The 20,839-nt window shown below is 45.6% G+C and overlaps 1 protein-coding gene across 1 annotated transcript in view; it reads right to left on the bottom strand.

Moving 5' to 3' along the window:
- Positions 1-803: 803 nt before the first annotated feature.
- EEFSEC (eukaryotic elongation factor, selenocysteine-tRNA specific) overlaps positions 804-20,839 on the bottom strand; it is a 215,544-nt gene continuing 195,508 nt past the window's right edge. Inside the window, exon 7 of the mRNA XM_040358969.1 lies at positions 804-1,190. Coding sequence (XP_040214903.1) covers positions 1,006-1,190 — 185 coding nt within the window. The 3' untranslated portion in view covers positions 804-1,005. The remainder of the gene's footprint in view (positions 1,191-20,839) is intronic.

A 20,839-nucleotide genomic window follows, 5' to 3' on the forward strand; every position in this document is an offset into this window, starting at 1 on the left:
AAGTAGTTAAAATGAAAAACGTCTGTAAACAAACTGCTGCTAAACGCGAGTTACCGCGTTTAAAAGCTGTCACAGGCATTTGAAACGCCAAATGCCTGTGACAGCTTGTAAACGCGAATTTTAATAAACAAAAAAAGCCTGGAACTTTGGTTTAACATTTGTAAAGGTGCCTATATTTCTACAGTGCACAGGTTTTGTAATTTGAAGATGAATTACTTTGTAGTGTCTCTAGCTACGGAGGTTGGGATGGCTTGTTTAAGGGATTGATAAAGGTTATGTAAATATCTAAATGACCATAATTGGCACTCTAAGCACTTGTACAAACTAGGGATGCACCAATATATCGGCCGTTGAAAATCATTGGCCGAAAATAGAGTTATCGCCATTTGCCGATAATGGCCATCGAAAAACGCATGTGATTTTACTACGATGTCATTTGACTCAAAAATCGCATCAAAAACGCAACTTTTTTTTCAATGCATCTAAATGGGTAGGTACGTTACACCACAACGGAAGTGCAACCGACCAGTGTGAAGACATATATAGACTTTAAAAAGATGCATTTTTCTTGAGCTTTTTAATTTTTTTTAACACAAAAGCGTTTCAAAAACAATTACATTAATTAAAAAGATGAATATTATAGTTATATGTAAAAAATAAAAATAAAACATATTTTAAAACTATCCATCCTGAGTTTTTGGTTCAGAATTTTCAGTGTGGTGCACCACTAGTACAAACATACTTCTTAAATAATTTTCTTACCTATCATTTAGAAAATTAACAAATGACAAGTTTAGAACCAATAATATTCGTATAACTTTGTTTAATTCTGCAAACCCAACTCCCCTCCTCAAAATTAAAACCTTTTCTTAAAAAAAGTTAAGGCCCTCTGTGGCAAAAATAAAGCCATAGTTTGGGTGACATTATTCATGTCTAGCGTGGGAGCTTCCACACAAATCACTGTGCATCGTGCCCTGCCATCCCCATGCCATTGTAGGCATGGATTCATGACTGAGTCATCTTCTTCTGTGGGTCAAATACGTATCTCTTAAACCCCAGTGTGATGAGCACCACCTGGCCATCTGAACGGGCTTCCTCCTCCTTCTGGTTTTCTCCATCTTCTTTCTTTGCTTTGGACTTCTTTTTGGAGGAGGAATTGAGAATCTGCTTCGTCTCAGGCTTCAGCCCATCTGCAAATAAAACAAGAATTAATCTAGGTGGATGTGATGGCAAAAGCAGCAACTCAACAGCAAAGACTAAAATTTAGCAATATTTCACATAAAACTGTAGCACATAAAGGCCATGAAGTGGAAACTTCGAGTTGCCAAGCGACAGCCAAGAAACCTTAAGGTATTAGAGAAGATTTGTAAAGAAGAGTGGATCCAGGGATGGACTGGCCATTGGGACTACTGGGAGTTTCCCGGTGGGCCGGCTTCAGTGACAGCGGACTGCTGCCCCCTCCACTCCTCTCTCTCTCCCTCCCTGCAGCGCTCACCTGGGGGGAACAAAGAAGCAGGGGGAGGACCAGAGGAGCAGGGGGGACGACAGAGGAGCATGGGGGGAGGGGACAGACAGCTGACTCAACAGCTATGGCCTGGGAGTTTCTCACTTCTGCCTAATCTTGTCCCATAAGGGGGGCACTGAACTGATTCTTTGCCCTGGGTAAAAAAATGTCTAGCTTCCCCACTGGTACTGCCTACAAGAGTGCCAGTACCAGCCATTCTACTCTAATAAAGTAGAACGGCTAGTGGCTAGTGAAGGGGGGAGAGGGGGCTTGGGTGGCTGGGGAGGCGGGAGTTGTCCGGCCCCCATGGGAGAGACCTGTCAAAGTGGGCCAGTCTGGATGAAGTCCAGGGACAAATTCCTGTCCCAGTCCAGCCCTGAGTGGATCCCTCCTGAGATGTGTGCAAACCTGGTAACCAACTCTAATGCCGCGTACACACGATGTGTAGCTTGTTTTTGGAAAAAACGTCCGTGTGTAGGCTCCATTGGACATTTGCTGTTGAAATTTCCGACAAGAAATGTTTGAGAGCTGGTTCTCAATTTTTCCCAAAAACAAAAGTTCTTGTCGGAAATTCCGATCGTCTGTAGCCAATTCCAACGCCAAAAATCCTACGCATGCTTGGAATTAATTTGACACATGCTCGGAATCATTGAACTTCATTTTTCTCAGCTTGTCGTAGTGTTGTACGTCAGCGCGTTCTTGAAGTTTGGAGAACTTATCGGAATGTCCGATCGTATGTACGCGGCATTAGGCTGCTTTCACACTGGAGCGGGCGGGCATTGACGGTAAAACGCTGCTAGTTATAGTGGCGCTTTACCGTAATTTTAGCGGCGCTATTCGGCCTCTAGCGGTCTAAACCCCGCTAGCGGGCGATAAAGGGGTTAATACCGCCCGTGTAGTGCCGCTGACGAAGCGCTTTGGCAACGCTGCCTATTCATTTCAATGGGCAGGAGCGGTGTATAAACTGCTCCTTCACTTCTCCAAAGATTCTGCTTGCAGGAGTTTTTTTTAACGCCCTACCAGCGCACTCTGGCTTTCACACGGAGACTGCAGGGGAGCCGCATTACAGGCGCTATTTTTAGCCCAAAAGTGCCTGAAAAACGCCCCAGTGTGAAAGGGGTCTTACCGCTGTGCTTGCCAACAAGGGTTTCCCCACCAAGTACTAAGTCATGTTTTCCTTTGGGATCACTTATTTTACTCACTGAACCGCAACCCAATTTATAAAATTTGTATCATGTTTTTTTTTTCTGGATTTTTGGTTATTATTCTGTCTCTATCATTTAAAGTACACCTATGATAAAAAAATATAGACCCTTCATTTGTTTATAAGTGGGCAAACTGTATTTTGATAGCATGGAATGTTGTATGTCTCCTCAGTGGCGTCACTAGGGTTGGTGTCACCCGGTGCGGTAAAACATGGTGTCACCCCCCCCCTGTCTAGGCTGCCCAGCACCAAGCAGGCAGCGCACGGGCACGGGGCGCACCCCAAACCATCCCCTGTAAATGATAGTATAGGGCAGTATAGTGGCAGGTTAGGGTAGTATAGAGCAGTATAGTGGCAGGTTGGTGTAGTTGGGTGGTATAGGACAGGTTAAGGTGGTATAGGTTAAGGTGGTATAGGGCATGTTGGGGTGATATATGGTGGTTTGGGGTGGTATAGGGCAAGTTAGGCCCCATACACACGATAGAATCCATCCGCTGAAAAATCCCAGCAAATGGGTTTCAGTGGATAGATCCTATGGTGTGTACACTCCAGCGGATCTGTTTCCGCGGATATTTCTCCCCTGGGATGGATTCCAGCAGATCGAATATTTGCTGACATGCCAAACAAATCTATCTGCTGGAATGCATCCCAACGGATGGATCCGCTGGTCTGTATAGACTCACCGGATCCATCTGTCCGAAGGGATCCCCTGCATGCGTCGTAATGATTCGACGCATGCGTGGAATTCCTTATATGACAGAGTGACACGTCATCGCCAGAGGATTTCGGCGCGGATTTCAATGCGATGGTGAGTACACTCCATCGCATAGAAATCTGCGGAAATCCTCGAGAGGATTTATCCGTGGAAACGGTCCGCTGGACCGTATCCGTGGATAAATCCTCCCGTGTGTATGGGGCCTTAGGGTTGCATAGGGCAGGTTGGGGTGGTATAGGGCAAGTTAGGGTGGTACAGGGCAGGTTGGGGTGGTATAGTGCAAGTTAGGGTGGCATAGCGCAAGTTGGGATGGCATGGGAAAGGTTGGGGTGGTACAGGGCAAGTTAGTGTGGCATTGGGCAGGTTGGGGTGGTATAGAGCAAGTTAGGGTGGCACAGGGCATGTATGTATTTTCTCTCCAAAAGCTTTATAAAAAGCAGTTTTACAAAAAAAACTGTTTTAAAATTTGAAAACCTTCAGGAAAAATTCAAATTGAACAAGAAACATGATTTATTTTAAGTTCAGATTATGTGGACATATAAATATGTACTAATTTCACATGCTTTAGTATCTTACATTTTTAAATGTTAGCAATTATTTCAGTAGGTCTTGTGGCCCTTTCCTGCAGCCATATTTAATAGAGACACCGGCCTTTCAGACTGTATTCTCATGTTCCACTCAATATCATTCATCTCCCTTTTAACTTGCCACATTGTCGCTCCCGGACTGCTGTAGCAAAAGACAGACGAGATAAGGGGCAGTGACGGTCTAGTATTGCACGGCTGCCTTACGGAAGACAGAGTCCCCGGCGCGGTTGGGTCAAGGAGCACCGTCTTGGACTCTACCTCCTCTTTTTTTCCGATAGCTCAAGACAGAACCCAAGAAAGGTATACGGTGCCACCGTCGGCTCTGGGCTGTGAAATGGAAGCCTGCAGATGGAGGGACAATTTCATTTCTGGTATTTTTAAACCGGCGGTGTCACATAACCTTATCTGAAACACTTTATCAGCCTCTCTGCCCTCATAGAGAGACTGTGATAGGCATTCACGTTTCGGGACATGACAAAAGATTCCGATGTTCGTGATTCAGTGGAGACAGGAGGTCTGCGAACTCAGGTGATCGGCTTAGTTACGGAGACGCGAGGGGGGTTATTGGTGGCTGTGTGTAAGGGTAGAGGCATCCTCTAGTGTCAGATGTGAAGAGGCACAAAGGTTAACCCATGTGTGCTGGAGGCCTTGTTTACACGCTTTGCTGTAGGATGTTTTGTCTTTTCGAGATAAAATTCTAGGCTTTTTTTTTTTTTGCAGATAGTAAAGTACTCGTGGAAAACATAACACAGTGCTACTGACTCTTTCATCCTCCTGTGAAGTTTTATGAACGTAAAGCCATTGCTTATGAATGAGGTTCAAAGGTGTTGTAGGGAAGGGTAATAAGGGCCTATGTCAATGGGCTTTGGCATCAGTTTGGGACACTTCTGAAATCATTCAGAAACCATTGACGGGTGCATTTGACCAGCACTTGACCTCATTCTGACCTGCTTTAAAGTGATACTAAAGTCTCTTTTCTTTTTCATTTAAAAATAATAAACATGCATACTTACCTGCTCTGTACAGTGATTTTGCACAGAGCAGCCCAGATCCTCCACTTCTCGGGTCCCTCGCCGACCCTCCTTGCCACGCCCTTCTACTGAGTGCCCCCACAGAAAGTGGCTTTCTATGGGTGCATCCAAGCGGAGCCGCTGCTCTGTGTGTCCATTCAGATAGGGAGCTGTGGTTCGGCCCTGCCCCCTCTTTCTCCTCATTGGCTCACTGACTTTGATTGACAGCAGTGGGAGCCAATCTGTCTATGGGAGTCCCAGACAGCCAAGACTCTCATGCAACATCACTGGATCGAGATGAAGCTCAGGTAAACATTAGGGTGTTGAGGGAGGCTGCTGCACATAAGGTTTTTTATCCTAATGCATAGAATGCATTGGGATAAAAAACCTTCTGACTTTACAACCACTTTAAGTGTAATTTTCATTCCCATAGAGTTGCATGGAAATGCAAAACTTGTTTGAAGCAAACAAAAGCCCGTCGCCACAGGCTCTAAAGCTGGCCACTTAAGGATTGAGCTGTCCCGGCTAAATTGTGATCCATGTGTGCTCAACAAAAGTCAATCTAATGATTAACTTTTGCAGAATGAGCTTGTTGGAACATATTTCTTGACCAGCGGCTGCAGCCAATAGGCTGCAGTCACCGATCAGTGTATTTTGGCAGCGCAGAGTTCATTCTCTGCATTAAGGTGAAAAACCTTCTGTGTGCAGCACACCCCCTAGCCCCACCCTTACACTCACCTGAGCCCAGTCTCAATCCAGCGCTGTGCCCGACAGCAGCAGCTCTCTCTATCGCCTCCCTGGAGATCAACAGTCAGCAGCAGGAACCACTGGCTCCTGCTGTTTCAATCAAAGCCGGTGAGGCGACAGCTAGGGATGGGGCCGAGCAATGCTGTCCATGGACACACAGAGCGGGGCACGGGAGCGAGCCTGCATGAGTGCCCCCGCAGCAAGTGGCTTGCTATAGGGGCACCAGGAGGGGCGCCCTTAGGGGGATCACAGAAGAGTAGGTATGGGGGTTCTTCCTGCAAACTTATTGCACAGAGCAGTAAAGTATGATATATTATACACAATATTTAAAAAAATCCTTTAGCATTACTTTAAACCACACTTAGGCTGCACACACCTGCATAGAAACTATAGCAAAGTCAGACCTGTGGACACAGTTGATAATTACACAACATCTTCACAGCGCATCACTTCTAAAAATGTGTAGAAATTGGAAGTCTCAACTGCTGCCCTTAAACTCCTTAGGGGGCCCACACCTAAAACATAGTATATGTAAGGTTATAGAAGACTTCTGACCAACTACAGAAGACCGTCAGCAACTATGGATGTACTTCAACAGTCGGTCTGGAACAGGAGACATGCTACAGTAGTGTTTGGCTGCGATATGCTGCAGGAGACATACATGGTTACATTTCCTGCCAATTCCTGCTGAATTTCTGGAAATTTGACCCAAAAGAAGCCTCCTTGGCATCACCAAGGAACCCGGTGGAAATATGTCAGCTGAACAGTGACTGCATCCAATCAGGAGCAGTCACTGGTTAGGTATACAGACATCTACGGGCAGTGTGGCTGTCTGAATACAGTAGCCGGCAGGGAGTAGTCCTCCACTGACATGGGATGGAGGAATCTATTATATTTCTGCTGTTCATCTTGTATGTGTACAATTAGACACTGGAGACATATTACATGAGATTGCAAGGTCACCCCTTACATATCAATGATTGCATTCCTGGTACTGGCTGCTGGTAACCACAAAATATGTAGCAACGGATCACACGGGGCCCTTGGGCTGCAGATTGGACCCTGGGAAGTTAGATCATCACCTGAATGGCTAGTTCAGCATTTGTCAACTCATGTTTATGAGTAAAAGGTTCAGAATGACAAGTCTCTCTACGACTGTCTCTTCATCATTGCTTGTATCTAGGCCTTGAATACATTTTGGGGCTGCTCCAGGTAATGGAGCAATAATTGGGTGATGGGAATGTAGGGACCAATATATCAGGCAGTATAAACAAAAGACTTGTTAATTCTTCTTTATGCCGTGGACTGTGGAGGATGCTGGTGGCTTGTTATGCCGCGTACACACGATCGGAAATTCCAACAAGAAAAGTCCAATGTGAGCTTTTGGCCGGAAATTTCCGACTGTGTGTAGGCTATGACTAAGCATCTATCCATGATGTGAAACATGTTAGCTTTTTTGTCCCCTATGTCCACTTTCTACCATTGATTGCAGTGTTGTATGAATTTTTGGATGTTATACAGCATTGGATTTTATCCTTTGTACATTTTGTTTCAATAAATCGCCTATCAGAGTGCGGCAGTCCAGGAACATTTCTTTTTTCCACGGATCAGCGCAGAGTATGCACCTGTCAGTACTACAGGGCGGGAGCACAGCATAGGTCGCAGGGCTTGGAGCAGTACTCTTTTCCAAGAAAAATTTGAGAGCTGATTCTCAATTTTTCCGAGAGTGTAGCCGAGCCTGCCAGACTATACACGAGTGTACTGCACTCGGTATATGCCGGCGCAGTATTCAAACTCGGCACGGGAAACGAGCAGGGAGGACGCCGCAGAAGGACGCCGGACCCGACGAAGAGGACACCCGAAGCCGCAGACGGACTCCGGACCCGACGAGGCCGCCGCGCAAGACACCAAAACTGTAAGTACAAAAAATATTTTTTCCACAGGAATGCGGGTCCACTTTAGGGGTGCGCGCTATACGCCGGAGCGCGCAATACCCCGATAAATACGGTAATTTATCTCGGCTCGTCGTAGTGTTGTACGTCATAACTTGGTGTGACCGTGTGTATGCAAGACAAGTTTGAGCCAAGATTCTGTCAGAAAAAAATCCACAGTTTTCTTGACGGATTTTCCGATCGTGTGTACGCGCCATTAGGGTTCTCTTTGGCTTGCAATGAGTGCCACTAGCCTTCTCCAACCTATTGAAGAGACCTGTCACAAGAATAAATGGCAGAAAAGTGCAACTGGAACAAAGCATCACAGCAATGAGACCGTTGAGATGTGAAGGATACAGTAAAAAAAAAAAAGTATTCAATTATTAATACTTGTAAAACACGAGTTATCTTATACGGACAGGCTATTAATATCACTTAAGAGATATACGATTCCAGGCTCTTATCAGAACTTAAGATAACGGAGATAAAGTTGTGGTTTTGGGGGAAAATTTTTCCTGCACACAGATGCCTATGGTTCTATTAGTCCACCATGGGACATTTCAGGCTGCCTCATTCAGACCCAGATAGGTGACGGTGTATATTCCCTGCAGGAAAGTAAATGTTAATTCCGTGTGATGCTTTAGCGAATGAGAGATAAGGGATAAAACAACAAAACTTTGAGCCGTTATAGGTGAGGGTAAGGTCAGGTGGCTTTAACATGATACCTATCCAATCTACAGGCAAGTTTATATAAGCCAAACGATTTTGCTCTTATTTTTAGGTTCTAAAAGCAGCTGCTGTCCTTTGGGTTTTAATCAAGTTTCTTTAGCAATATATTTTGGGGGAATGTTAAAAAAAGATCACAATGATTATACTATACAAGCTACAACCCTAAAGGAACAGTCTTTCTCAACCTTTTTCAACACAAAGGAACCCTTGAAATAACTTTTCAATCTAAGGGAACCCCTGCTAACTGATAGCTAGATTCAGGTAGCCGTGCGCATCTTTGAGGCGGCGTAGCGTATCGTATTTACGCTCCGCCGCCGTAAATCTGAGAGGCAAGTGCTGTATTCATAAAGCACTTGCCTCCTAAGTTACTGCGGCGTAGCGTAAATGGGGCCGGCGTAAGCACGCCTAATTCAAATGAGGATGAGGAGGGCGTGTTTTATGTAAATAGTGGTGACCCGACGTGATTGACGTTTTTTACGAACGGCGCATGCGCCGTCCATGTACATATCCCAGTGTACATTGCTCCAAAGTACGCCGCAAGGACGTATTGGTTTCGCCGTGAACGTAAATTACATCCAGCCCCATTCACGGACGACTTACGCAAACAACGTAAAAATGTCAAATTTCGACGCGGGAACAACGGCCATACTTAACATTGACTAGGCCAGCTATTTGTTCGACTAACTTTACGCCGGAAAAAGCCATACGTAAACTACGTAAAAAAAATGCGCCAGGGCGCACGTACGTTTCTAGGCATTTGCATATTCTACGCCAAACTCAACGGAAGCGCCATCTAGCTGCCAGCGTAAATATTGCACCCTAAGATACGACGGCGTAGGAGACTTACGCCGCTCGTATCTTAGCCTAATTTAAGCGTATCTGGTTTACAGAATACGCTTAAATTTAGGACAGCGTAGATTCAGAGTTACGTCGGCGTATCTACTGATACGCCGCCGTAAAGCTTTCTGAATCTAGCTATAAATCTACAACTCATGATACATTAATATGATGGTCAGTGGGAAGAAAACTTCTAACACTTGTGGTCATTGGAAAGAATTTCCCCCTTACAGATAAAAAGATCCATGGTGTCAGTGGAAATTTATCTATGGGGCAAAAATTGCTCATTGCTCAAGGAACGAGCAAGGAAAAACTCAGATGAGAGCTTTCGGCCGGGAATTCCGACCGTGTGTATGCTCCATCGGACTATTTCCTACAGGAAAACTGGCGGAAAAAAAAAGAGCAGGATCTTTTTTTTCCTGCCAGGAAAAAATCCTAGCGGGAAAACCATTCGTCTGTATGGAATTCCGACAGGAAAAAAAACACGCATCTTTTTCTCGCCTCGTTGTAGTGTTGTACGCCACCACATTCTTAACGCTCGAAAGTTCAGAGAACTTATGTTTGACCGTGTGTATGCAAGGCAGGCTTGAGAGGAATTCTGTCGGGAAACCCATTGTTTTTTTTCCCCCGACGGGAAAACCGCTCGTGTGTACAAGGCATTAGCGATCTCAGGAGGAACCCTGTCAGAATCTGCAGACCTAATAGAGGAAATGAGGGTCAGCAAGTGTGGATATGATACATTTTTGGCTGGGGATATGCTACAGAAGACAATACGAAACAGAGAACATGTTACATAAAGCTAGTAGAGATTAATGCTATTGCCCTAATCAGTGTTTCCACTACAGACGGCTGAGGGCATATCATATACCAAAGGCCAGCAAGTTGGTTACCATCGGGCTGGAAGATGTGGAATGTCTAGTGGATTAGGATATTGTCATACTGAATCCAACCCTATTCATAAGGGAGATGTAGCAACTGCTTAGTGGTGTTCTATCAGGCAACAAACATTTATGTAATTAGCAAACCCTAATTCATCAGCAAAGTCTAATTTACTGCATCAAGGAAATCGCACTGTAATGTCACATTAGGACTCTATCATGGCACGTGTGACATAGATACGTAGACTGCACTTCCATGTAGTTTGCTTGATGATGAAAAATTGGACTTTGTTAAGTGCTGGTATCATATCTCAAAGAGAGTGGGACGCCATGCAGCGGCTACATGGTGATGAACCAGTTTAGGTTGAGTAGATGATCCCACTTGAAAATGGACTGTGATCATAATGGACTGCGTGTGTAATGAACTGTGGAATAATCGATTCATTTTTCTTTTTAACATTTTGAATTGAAGTCAGACATGCATCATCTTTGCATCGAGTGAACAAACAACTGTAATAGAACACCATGGACCTTTCATTACATTTATATTGAAAAATGCTGTCATTTATTGTAAACTTACTACAATTAAAGGGTGGAGGAATGTCTGTGTTAAAGGGTATGTAAACCCTCTATTTACCGTATTTATCGGCGTATAACGCGCACCCTAATTTTAAGAGGGAATTTTCAGTCTTTAATCTGATGGGTGAAGCTATGGGGCAGAGAGAAAACAAGCAGTTGCTGCAGGGAGGGTGGGAAAGGAGGGGGACGAGCGCCCGCCGGAAAACCTCCTGGAAATCACCGAGCCGTCATCTCCACTGGGCTGTCACGTCACACGCGCACAGTCCCGCCTCCGCCATCGGCATTGGACCATCTCCTGTGACAGACAGAACACTGGTTCAATGCTGGTGGCGGAGGCGGGACTGTACGTGTGTGACGTGACAGCCGAGTGAGAGCCGAAAGGAGATGATGGCTCGGTGATTTCCGGCAGGCGCTCGTCCCCCTCTTTCCCCTCCGAGGTATGCTATCGGCGTATAGCGTGCACCCATGATTTTCCCCCTATTTTTAGGGGAAAAAAGTGTGCGGTATACGCCGATAAATACGGTAATTGTCTATAGACTACTATGGACACAAATAAGCTCTATACGATATATCAACTACAATAAATAATACAAAATAATAAAAATATAAACCAAAAAAAAAAAAAAAGATATCCTAAAAAAAAATATATATATATATAAATGTCCTCATCCAAGGTCGTTTATTACCCATTTTATTAAAATATAACAATATACATGAAACCTATTTCGAAACCCCAAACAACGGGGCAGCCATTGGTCTGTTAAACATACAATTGGAAGTGTTTTGTTATACGGGTTCAACACCTAATTCCGCAAGAAATCATCAGTTTATAAATTCCTGAGCTTTCTGCCTCAGCACCCTAAAGCCTCATACACACGATCGGATTTCCATCGGACAAAGCCATGGAATTTTGTCCGAAGCCTATGTGTGCATAGGATAACATGGGAGAGAGTTTATTGACTGTCGAAAAAAACATCTGCTGTAATAACTTCCAAAAACTTCCAGTGTGCATGAGACCCAAGGCCTCATTCACACGAGGCGGATCAATTTAGTGGAGTCCACCAGCTCAGCAGGAGATCGCTCCGTTGATCTCCGCTATGCCGGTGGATGACAGGTTCTTCTTTGCTCAATGAGCAGGGAGGGGCCTGTCAGAGCGCCACTGATTCTTATGGCGCGATCGGATGAAAACGAACAGCGTGTCTGTTTTTTATCAGATCTCATCCGATCCTTCAAGACGAATGGCGAACGCGAGTCGATTTATTTTAACCATTTTAACTGGTTGCCGGTGTGATTTCTATATTGTCAGCACCTGTTAATTAATACAGGTGAGTTTAATGACCAATTACAGGAACATCACAAACTTGGAATGCAATTATTTCTTACAATTTTGAGAAGGTGACAATAATTTTGTCTAGTCCATTTTTGGAGTTTTGCGTGGAATGTGTCAGATTTTTGTTTCTCCACTTTCTTGTGTCATACCAATACAAACAAAAGAAATAAACACGAGAATGCCGAAACACTTGTAATTGCAACAATGACGTTCCTTATTGGACAAAACGCTGCGTAGGGTGGAGCCCGGAGATCTGACGTCACGACATGCTGACCGCGGCCATCTTGCTGGTTGGAAACAAATTTTAACCAAGGACCTTTTGTGTTCCTGACACGCTCGTTTTAATTCTCTAAATGTGAGCACCCTGTACGCTTTTTACTTAATAAAATCATTTTGATTAAACATACTACACTATGAGGAGCTACTTCTCTTTTATCCTATATATATGAACCTGTGAATTCAGTCCATGTTATGACCCTATGACAGTGATGGCGAACCTTGGCACCCCAGATGTTTTGGAACTACGGGGGTAATCCACAAAGATCCGGCGTAACTTAATTTTTCCCATTTAAGTTACACTGCCTTAAAATTTCCACCCAAGTGCCCGATCCACAAAGCACTTACTTAGAAATTTTTGGCTGTGTAACTTAAATTCCGCCGGCGCAAGGCGTTCCTCTTTTCATGGGGGCGATTCCCATTTAAATTAGGCGCGCTCCCGCGCCGACCGTACTGCGCATGCTCGTGACGTCATTTTCCCGACGTGCATAGCGCCAAATTACGTTACGCCGAGCTTTGTGGATCGCGACGGGTCAATAAAGTTGCGTCGGGAAAAAAAAAAAAAGATACGGCGGAAAAAAAAAATTCAAAACAAAAAAAAAAATCGCGTCGCTGGACAGAAGGGTCTGCTTTTACATGGTGTAAACAGTTTACACTTTGTAAAAGCAGCCCTAATTTTGCGTTTGCAAACTAAAACTTACGGAGAAAAAACGAAGCTGAAAAGCTTCGTGGATCTCCGTAAGTGCTAATTTGCATACCCGAGGCGGCATTTCGACACAAAATGCCCCCCAGCGGCGGCTGCGGTACTGCATCCTAAGATCCGGCAGTGTAAGTCCCTTACACATGCCGGATCTTCTGCCTAACTATGGAAAACTGATTCTGTGGATCAGTTCCATAGTTAGAAACAGGGATACGACGGAGTAACAGCAGTTACGCCGGCGTATCCCTTTTGAGGATCTGGCCCTACATTTCCCATGATGCTCAACTACACTGCAGTCTAGCTTAGCATCATGGGAAATGTAGTTCCAAAACATCTGGGGTGCCAAGGTTCGCCATCACTGCCCTATGATATTCAGCTGTCTGATACCAGAGTGGAGCCGTGCTATTGTGGATATATCATGCTTATCTGACCACCTATAATCTAGTGGTCCACTTTCTGTGGTAAGAGGCCCGGTGTGTTGGTGTGCGTAGGAGGACTACATAGTTTCACCTGTGGGTGATGCCATTTCTTGGAACATGGACTCTTTACGTTCAATGACTGTGGACTTTTATTTACATACAGTAGTTCATGTTATTTGTATTTCTAGCGCTGCATATCTTTATCATTTTTTTTTTATATTGTTACCTATATTTTATACTAGCTGCTGAATAGACATCAGCGCAGGGATAAATTGTATTTATTTTTAGAAATCTAATGCAGGGATGCCTATAATTTTGTCCATGACTGTATGTTATAGTCACCAGAGAACAGGAAGTGTGCTATTGGCAGGATCAGCAGGTGAAAAAAAAAAAAAAAAAACTAACAAATCCAGAAGCAATATATGAAATTTTTGTTTTTGATATATACTTGAAGACCGAGCTAAAAAACAATTGTAACATGTCTAGCAAGCATTACAGTTCCAGTGAGCACAGAGAAAACAATGCACTCTTATTCACTCCCCGACTCTCGCCCGTCCCCCCCCCCCCCCCCCCCCAGCCGGCCAGGTGAATGGCATCACACCCTGACAAAATGCTTCTGAGCGCTCCCTTTTCTTGGTGGTGCCAGCAGGTCTGTGCGCGCGGTTACACCGAGCTCCTAAAAGCCGAGGCCCGAGAGCCAGACGCAGCTCCAATCTAACTTCCATCTCTCTCCGAGGAATTCTCGCGTTACATGATACATGCCTCGCGTTCCTTGAGTGCAGGGAAATGAAGTGAAATATATCTGTCACTGAAGACGACAGCGGATACCTAATATAGCTGGGGCTGATGGGTATTTTTAGATGGAAGTCTTGTTTAACTTGCATTATGGTTTAATCTCCGCCGAACAATACGCCAGCTCAAAATGCGCGCTGAAATAAAATAAATAAATAAATAAATCTTCACCATTAATTAAGTGGGTTCTTGCGCTCAGTCACACACGCCATTAATAGATTTTTCTTGCTTTTGTTTTCGGAAAACAATTACTTTATTTTGTTGGAGGTTTGCGGCCCAGAGAGACAAATGTAATATCCCCCGCCAACAGCTGTGTGTACAAACACCACAAAACGCTACAGTCTACGTGCAGCAATTACCAATGCTGGCCATACATGAGCGACGACTCCTTGACAACGACGACAGGTCTGATAGTTACCCATTTTGGAAGTAATAATGTATAAGCACTGGAAGAACCTTTCCTTATATCTGTGCCCAGATATTGCTGTGTTTTTTTATTTTAACTGCTTTGCGCCCGCGCTATAGCCGAATGACGGCTACAGTGTAGGCCTTAATTGCCGGGAGGCCATCAATAGAAGTCTTCCCGTTGTAATGTTGGGGGCTGTTTAGCTTCTGTGTAGAGCAGGGGTCCTCAAACTTTTTAAACAGGGGGGGGGGGCGGTTCACTGTCCCTCAGACCGTTAGAGGGCCGGACTATAAAAAAAAACTATGAACAATTTCCTATGCACACTGCACATATGTTATTTTGAAGTGAAAAAACAAAATGGGAACAAATACAATATTTAAAATGAAGAACAAGCCATCATTACAAGCCCACCCTCACCCTCATTTCAAGCCATCATTGCAAGCCCACCCTCACTGTCATTTCAGACCATCATTGCAAGCCCCCCGTCACCGTCATTTCAAGCCATTATTGCAAGCCCACCCTCACCGTCATTTCAGACCATCATTGCAAGCCCCCTGTCACCGTCATTTCAAGCCATTATTGCAAGCCCACCCTCACCGTCATTTCAGACCATCATTGCAAGCCCCCCCTCACCGTCATTTCAGACCATCATTGCAAGCCCCCCGTCACCGTCATTTCAAGCCATTATTGCAAGCCCACCCTCACTGTCATTTCAGATCATCATTGCAAGCCCACCCTCACCGTCATTTCAGACCATCATTGCAAGCCCCCCGTCACCGTCATTTCAAGCCATTATTGCAAGCCCACCCTCATTGTCATTTCAGACCTATAATTGCAAGCCCACCCTCACCACCATTTCAAATTCAAGCCATCATTTCAAGCCCCCCCCCCCCCTCACCATTGCAAGCCCCTCACGATCATTGCAACCCTCCCCCTTCATCATTATAAGCCCCTTATTGCAAGCCCCCCCTCACAATCATTAATTGCAAACTGATCATGATCATTGCAAGCCCCCCCACCTCACCATCATCATTACATCATCATCATCCCCCTCATTGCAAGCCCCTCGCCATCATCATTGTAAGCCCCTCATTGCAAGCCCCCCCTCACAATTATTAATTGCAAGCCGATCAAGATCATTGCAAGCCCCCCCATCGTCATTACATCATCAGCCCCTCATTGCAACCCCCCTCACAATCATCAGCCCCTCATTGCAACCCCCCCTCACCATTGCAAGCCCCTCATTGCCCCCCCCCACCTTCATCATTACATCATCAGCCCCTCATTGCAAGCCCCCCCCACCATCATTACATCATCATTTCATCATCAGCCCCCCCCCTCACCATCATCATCATTACATCATCATCAGCCCCCCACCATCATCATCATCATCAGCCCCCAGCACCATCGCAAGCCAGCCCCCCTCACCTCACCATCGTAAGCCCCTCACAGCCTTACTCCTTACTGTGCCAAACTGCTGTCACGGTCCCGCTGTGTCACAAAGCTCACAGTGTTGGTAACAGTTCTGGCGCGCTATGATAAATGTCCCGCCCTCCTCCTCCTAGACCAGCTTGTGTGATAGACAGAACACTGGCTCTATCACACAAGCTAGTCTAGGGGGAGGACCCCTGGTGTAGAGCATACCAGTGAGCAGAGTCCACTACAGTTGTGCTTTTTAAAGCGGGGGTTCACCCTGTTAAAAAAAAAAAAAAAATGTTTTTTTTTTTATTAGACCATTACATTCGGCATCGTAGCGCGAGCTACGGTATGCCGGTCTTACATTTTTTATCCCCGTACTCACTGTGCTATGGCTCATTGAAGATTCCGGGGAATGGGCGTTCCTATGGTGAGAGAAGGTGATTGACGGCCGGCCCTGGCACGTCATGCTTCTCCGGAAATAGCCGAAATAGGCTTGGCTATTCACGGCGCCTGCGCATAGCCTGTGCGCAGGCGCCGTGAAGAGCCGAGACCTACTCCGGCTGTCTTCGGGGAGCGTGACGTGCCAGAGCCGGCCGTCAATCATCCTCCCTCTCCATAGGCACGCCCATTCCCCGCGGGAGTCGGATTCTTCAATGAGCGATAGCACAGTGAGTACGGGGATTAAAAATTTAAGACCGGCATACCGTAGCTCGCGCTACGATGCCGAATGTAATGGTCTAATGACGTGAAGGAGGGTGAACCACCGCTTTAAGGGCTTGTTGGCCCACTTTTATTAAAGAAAGAAAAAACGTCCATCCAGAATTCCCACGCAGGGGGTTTCAGGTTGCTACAGCAGTAAAATAAAAATCAATGGAAGATGCCGAGTCACCTGGCTCTCTTCAGAAATACTGCCGCTTAGACTTTACACTTCAGCCCTCTTGGCCATACAACACAATTCCCGTACAACCACTGTACCTCTTTTCAGCTTTCGTGCCGCTCAGCCCACAGCCGTGGGCCCTCTGACTACACCATGCAGACGTGCATGCTTCTCCCTTTCTTGCCTGGACTCCTTGGGCGGGTGACCCTACTATAAGCCCAGGACCCACCTGCTCAATCAACCAGCCAGACTCCTGTCTGTTTCCAAAACCCGGTCCCAGGATTGGAGATTCAATCCCACCCATATCGCTATGGAATCTCCAGGCTCCAGGTCCCCAAGTGGATTTTACAAACTTTGGAGGAAAATGATCAGATTCCTCCACATTAAACAACCCTGGAGCCCCTCAACCTGCCTATTTGAGAATCCTGGGTGATAATTACCAGGACAGGGAACTGTACTGTCATGGCGTACATGAGCTGCCCCCTGCGAGGTGCGCTCTGTGATCGCAGAGTCATCGAGATGTGATCAGTTGTCAGCCAATGACAGCTGATCACGTGATGTAAACAAAAGATTGGTAAATCGTTTTTTCTTCTGCTTGTGCCGACAGGGTGAGCTGAAAAATAAAAGCAGATCGCCGGCTTGTGTCAGAGGGACAGCGGTCCCGAAGAGGGTGAGACATTACCAGAGTATCTGTGCCCACCAGTGTCACCTGCCAGTGCCTAGCAATGCCACAAATGAGTGCCCACCAGTGCCACCTATCAATGCCCACCAATTCCACCTTAAAATGCCCAGTGCTGCCAATCAGTGTCCATCCATCAGAGCTGCCTATCAGTGTCACCTAGAAGTGTCCATCAGTACCACCTATCAATGCCCATCTGTGCCACTCATCAGTGCAGCCTCATAAGCGCACATCAATAAAGGACAAAAATTACAACCAACTATAAAACGATTTTGTTTTTTCAAAATTTTCGGTCTTTTCATTTTTTTTTTTACCAAAAAAAAAAGCAGTGAATAAATACCACCAAAAGAAAGCTCTATTTGTATATATAAAAATGTCAATTGGGTACGCGCAATTAAGAGCCCATTCACACCTAGGCGTTTTGTCGCCTGTAGTGTGACGCCCACTGCTGCCCCGACACGCCAGAGGGATGATTTAACATTGCCCTCTATGGAGATGGTTCACATCTCCATGCCGAACGCTTGCCGCCTGAAGAAAAGTCCCGGACCTTTTTTTCAGGCAGCTTTCGGCGTTCGGCATAGGAGATGGGAACCATCTCCATAGGGGGACAATCTAGGGGCACATCTAGGCGGACAATCGCGGCGTTTTGTCGCCGCAAATCGCGGTACAAAACGCCGCTATTTGTCGCCGCAATTCGCAGGACAAAACACCGCGATTTTGTCCGCCTAGATGTGAATGCAGCCTTAAAGAGTGACAGCACTGAAAGCTGAAAATTGGCCTGGGCAGGAAGGGGGGATTAAGTGCCCTGTAAGCAACCAACATTTCGAGAAGTCATACACGTTTGATTGCTTCATATTGCTTTCTATCATCCAATAAACATAAAAATTACAAACACAACTGAAATCTCACACCAGATTCTCTTTCTTTTTGCAGTCCTGTACCCACGCATGTTATGGTTTGTGATAAAACCAGTCACAAACCATAACAAAACGTATTAAAACATTAATAAAACCTTTGTAAGGCTGGGTTCACACTACGGTTTTCCCGTCCGTCAGCCGCATACGATTTCAGTATTGAAAACGTACGGGCCCGGACGGGAAAACGTAGAGATAGACAATGCATTGCAAATCGTATGCACTCGGATGCATCCGGGTGCGTACGATTTGCTGGCAAAACGTTTTTTAAACGTACGCAAAACCGTGTTCAACCACGGTTTTGCGGTCGTTTTTAAAACAGTATGGCAACCGCATACGTTTTCCTTTAACATTAATGTTAATGGAAAACGCACATATGTGCGGTGCCATACGTTCCCGTCCGTTTCAGCCGCATACGTTTTTTCATATAAATCGTATGCGGCTGACGGACGGGAAAACCGTAGTGTGAACCCAGCCTAAAACATATGATTCTCTTATTAAAAATTCTGCACACATCCCTCTCTCACTACTGTGCTCTGTACTGGCAGAGCTGAGTAGCAGCCACACCCCTCACCATGTGTCCCGTATACAGACTTATATTGCAGAAAAGGGAAAAAGAGTGTCTTGCCAGGTCTGTTACGTTGTTTGGAGCAATGTGCATCTACCTATTGATATACCACGTTCATATTTTGACACCCCAGGGAGCTTTTATTTAATCACTGGGAACTGCAGCCCCTGAAATTACAGTGTATGCACCCAAAGGAGGAGAGGAGTCCCCTTTTTGCCTTCTGGACCCCGTGCTGAGCTGAGAGGACCATAGGACCAAAAACCTGTACAGGAGGGCCATCTCTACCGGAACCTCCTCCCCAACCCCCCTACATTGGCCACTCTAAAGACAGTGCAATGATGTGGGCATGCAGAATAGGATCCCACCACTCAGGGCCGGCCCTATGATGGGACCGGGTGGTACCATGGGTACCAGGCAGCACTTTTAGGGGGGCAGCATTCTGCCGCCCACCAGACAGCCCACTCCGCTGCCTGTGAGGACACTCGCAGCCGGAGGGGAGCAGTCTGCGAGTGAGAAAGGCAGGCGCCGTTCCCTCTGAGGAACCTGTTGTGCCGAGAATGGTTGCCAGTCGGAATCTGTTCCCCCTAGCTCTCGGCTCCGATCGGAACTACTCTACCCTCAAATGCTAATGATCCTATTACCGCCCGCCTCTCTAGCCCTCTGCATTGCCGCTCCCTCCTACTCTACCCACGAATTCTTATGATCCTAATACCGCCCTGTCCCCGTGCGCGTCCCCGGTACAATGTTATTACTCATTATGGCAGATTGGATAGTAGCGTTTGCCCCCGGGAGACAGCCTGTGTACAGGATATATCTATGCCTATGCCTATGTGGTTCGGATGACTTTGACTATTTTCCTCTCTTGTCCGTCCTGAAGAAGCCTCACGGTGAAACATGTAGACGCACAGGGAACATTTTTCATGTCTGACATCTTGTATGGTTTTCTTTTTAATGTTGTTTCATGTAACTACTTTGTAATAAAATGATATATGTTTTGCTATTCCTGTCTGTGTTGCCTATAAAGTCCGACCATTGGTTGCTTTCCTTAAGCAATTTTGTCTTCATCACATGAATAGAGCCATGACAGATCCTCCTTATACTTCTTTATACATGTATAGAGCCATGACAGGTCCTCTTTATACTCCTTTATACATGTATAGAGCCATGACGTTATTTTTTTGGGGGGGGGGAGGGGCAGCATTTCATTCCTGGTCCCAGGCAGCACAATGTCTTGGGCCGGCACTGCCCCCACTCTGATGAGAAAGAGAGAAGTCTTGGGAAACAATCCATCAAACGACCATGGGTCTAGGTACCTAGGGGGTGCATTTAGGTTTTTAGGGGGGGGGGGATTTCTTGCAGGAGCACAGCTTTAACCAATTTTCACATTACTTTATTTCTCAAAGCTTTATTTGACAGTTTGCTTAGCATTTTTACGTCTTACTTCACCACCTTGAGATACTGCCATTTTCCACACATCTTTTATATTTTGTTGCATTTAGAACGTGGTAAAATCGGAAGTTCTACCCCCATAATTTGCAAGATTAGTAGAGGATTAGAAACCGAATGCTCTTGTTGTTAAGCTGCAGCCTTCCAGTGATGTTAAGCTGTGTTCAACAGGATTCCTCCTCTTACATATAATCCAATAAATGATCACACTCCAAAGTCTGCTATCTTCTTTACTTGATTGTAAAACATGAACAAAATGAATTTGACAGAAAATGATGTGTTTTGCAATTTC

Source organism: Rana temporaria, chromosome 7, assembly GCF_905171775.1.
Source record: "Rana temporaria chromosome 7, aRanTem1.1, whole genome shotgun sequence".
NCBI classification, from domain to species: domain Eukaryota; kingdom Metazoa; phylum Chordata; class Amphibia; order Anura; family Ranidae; genus Rana; species Rana temporaria.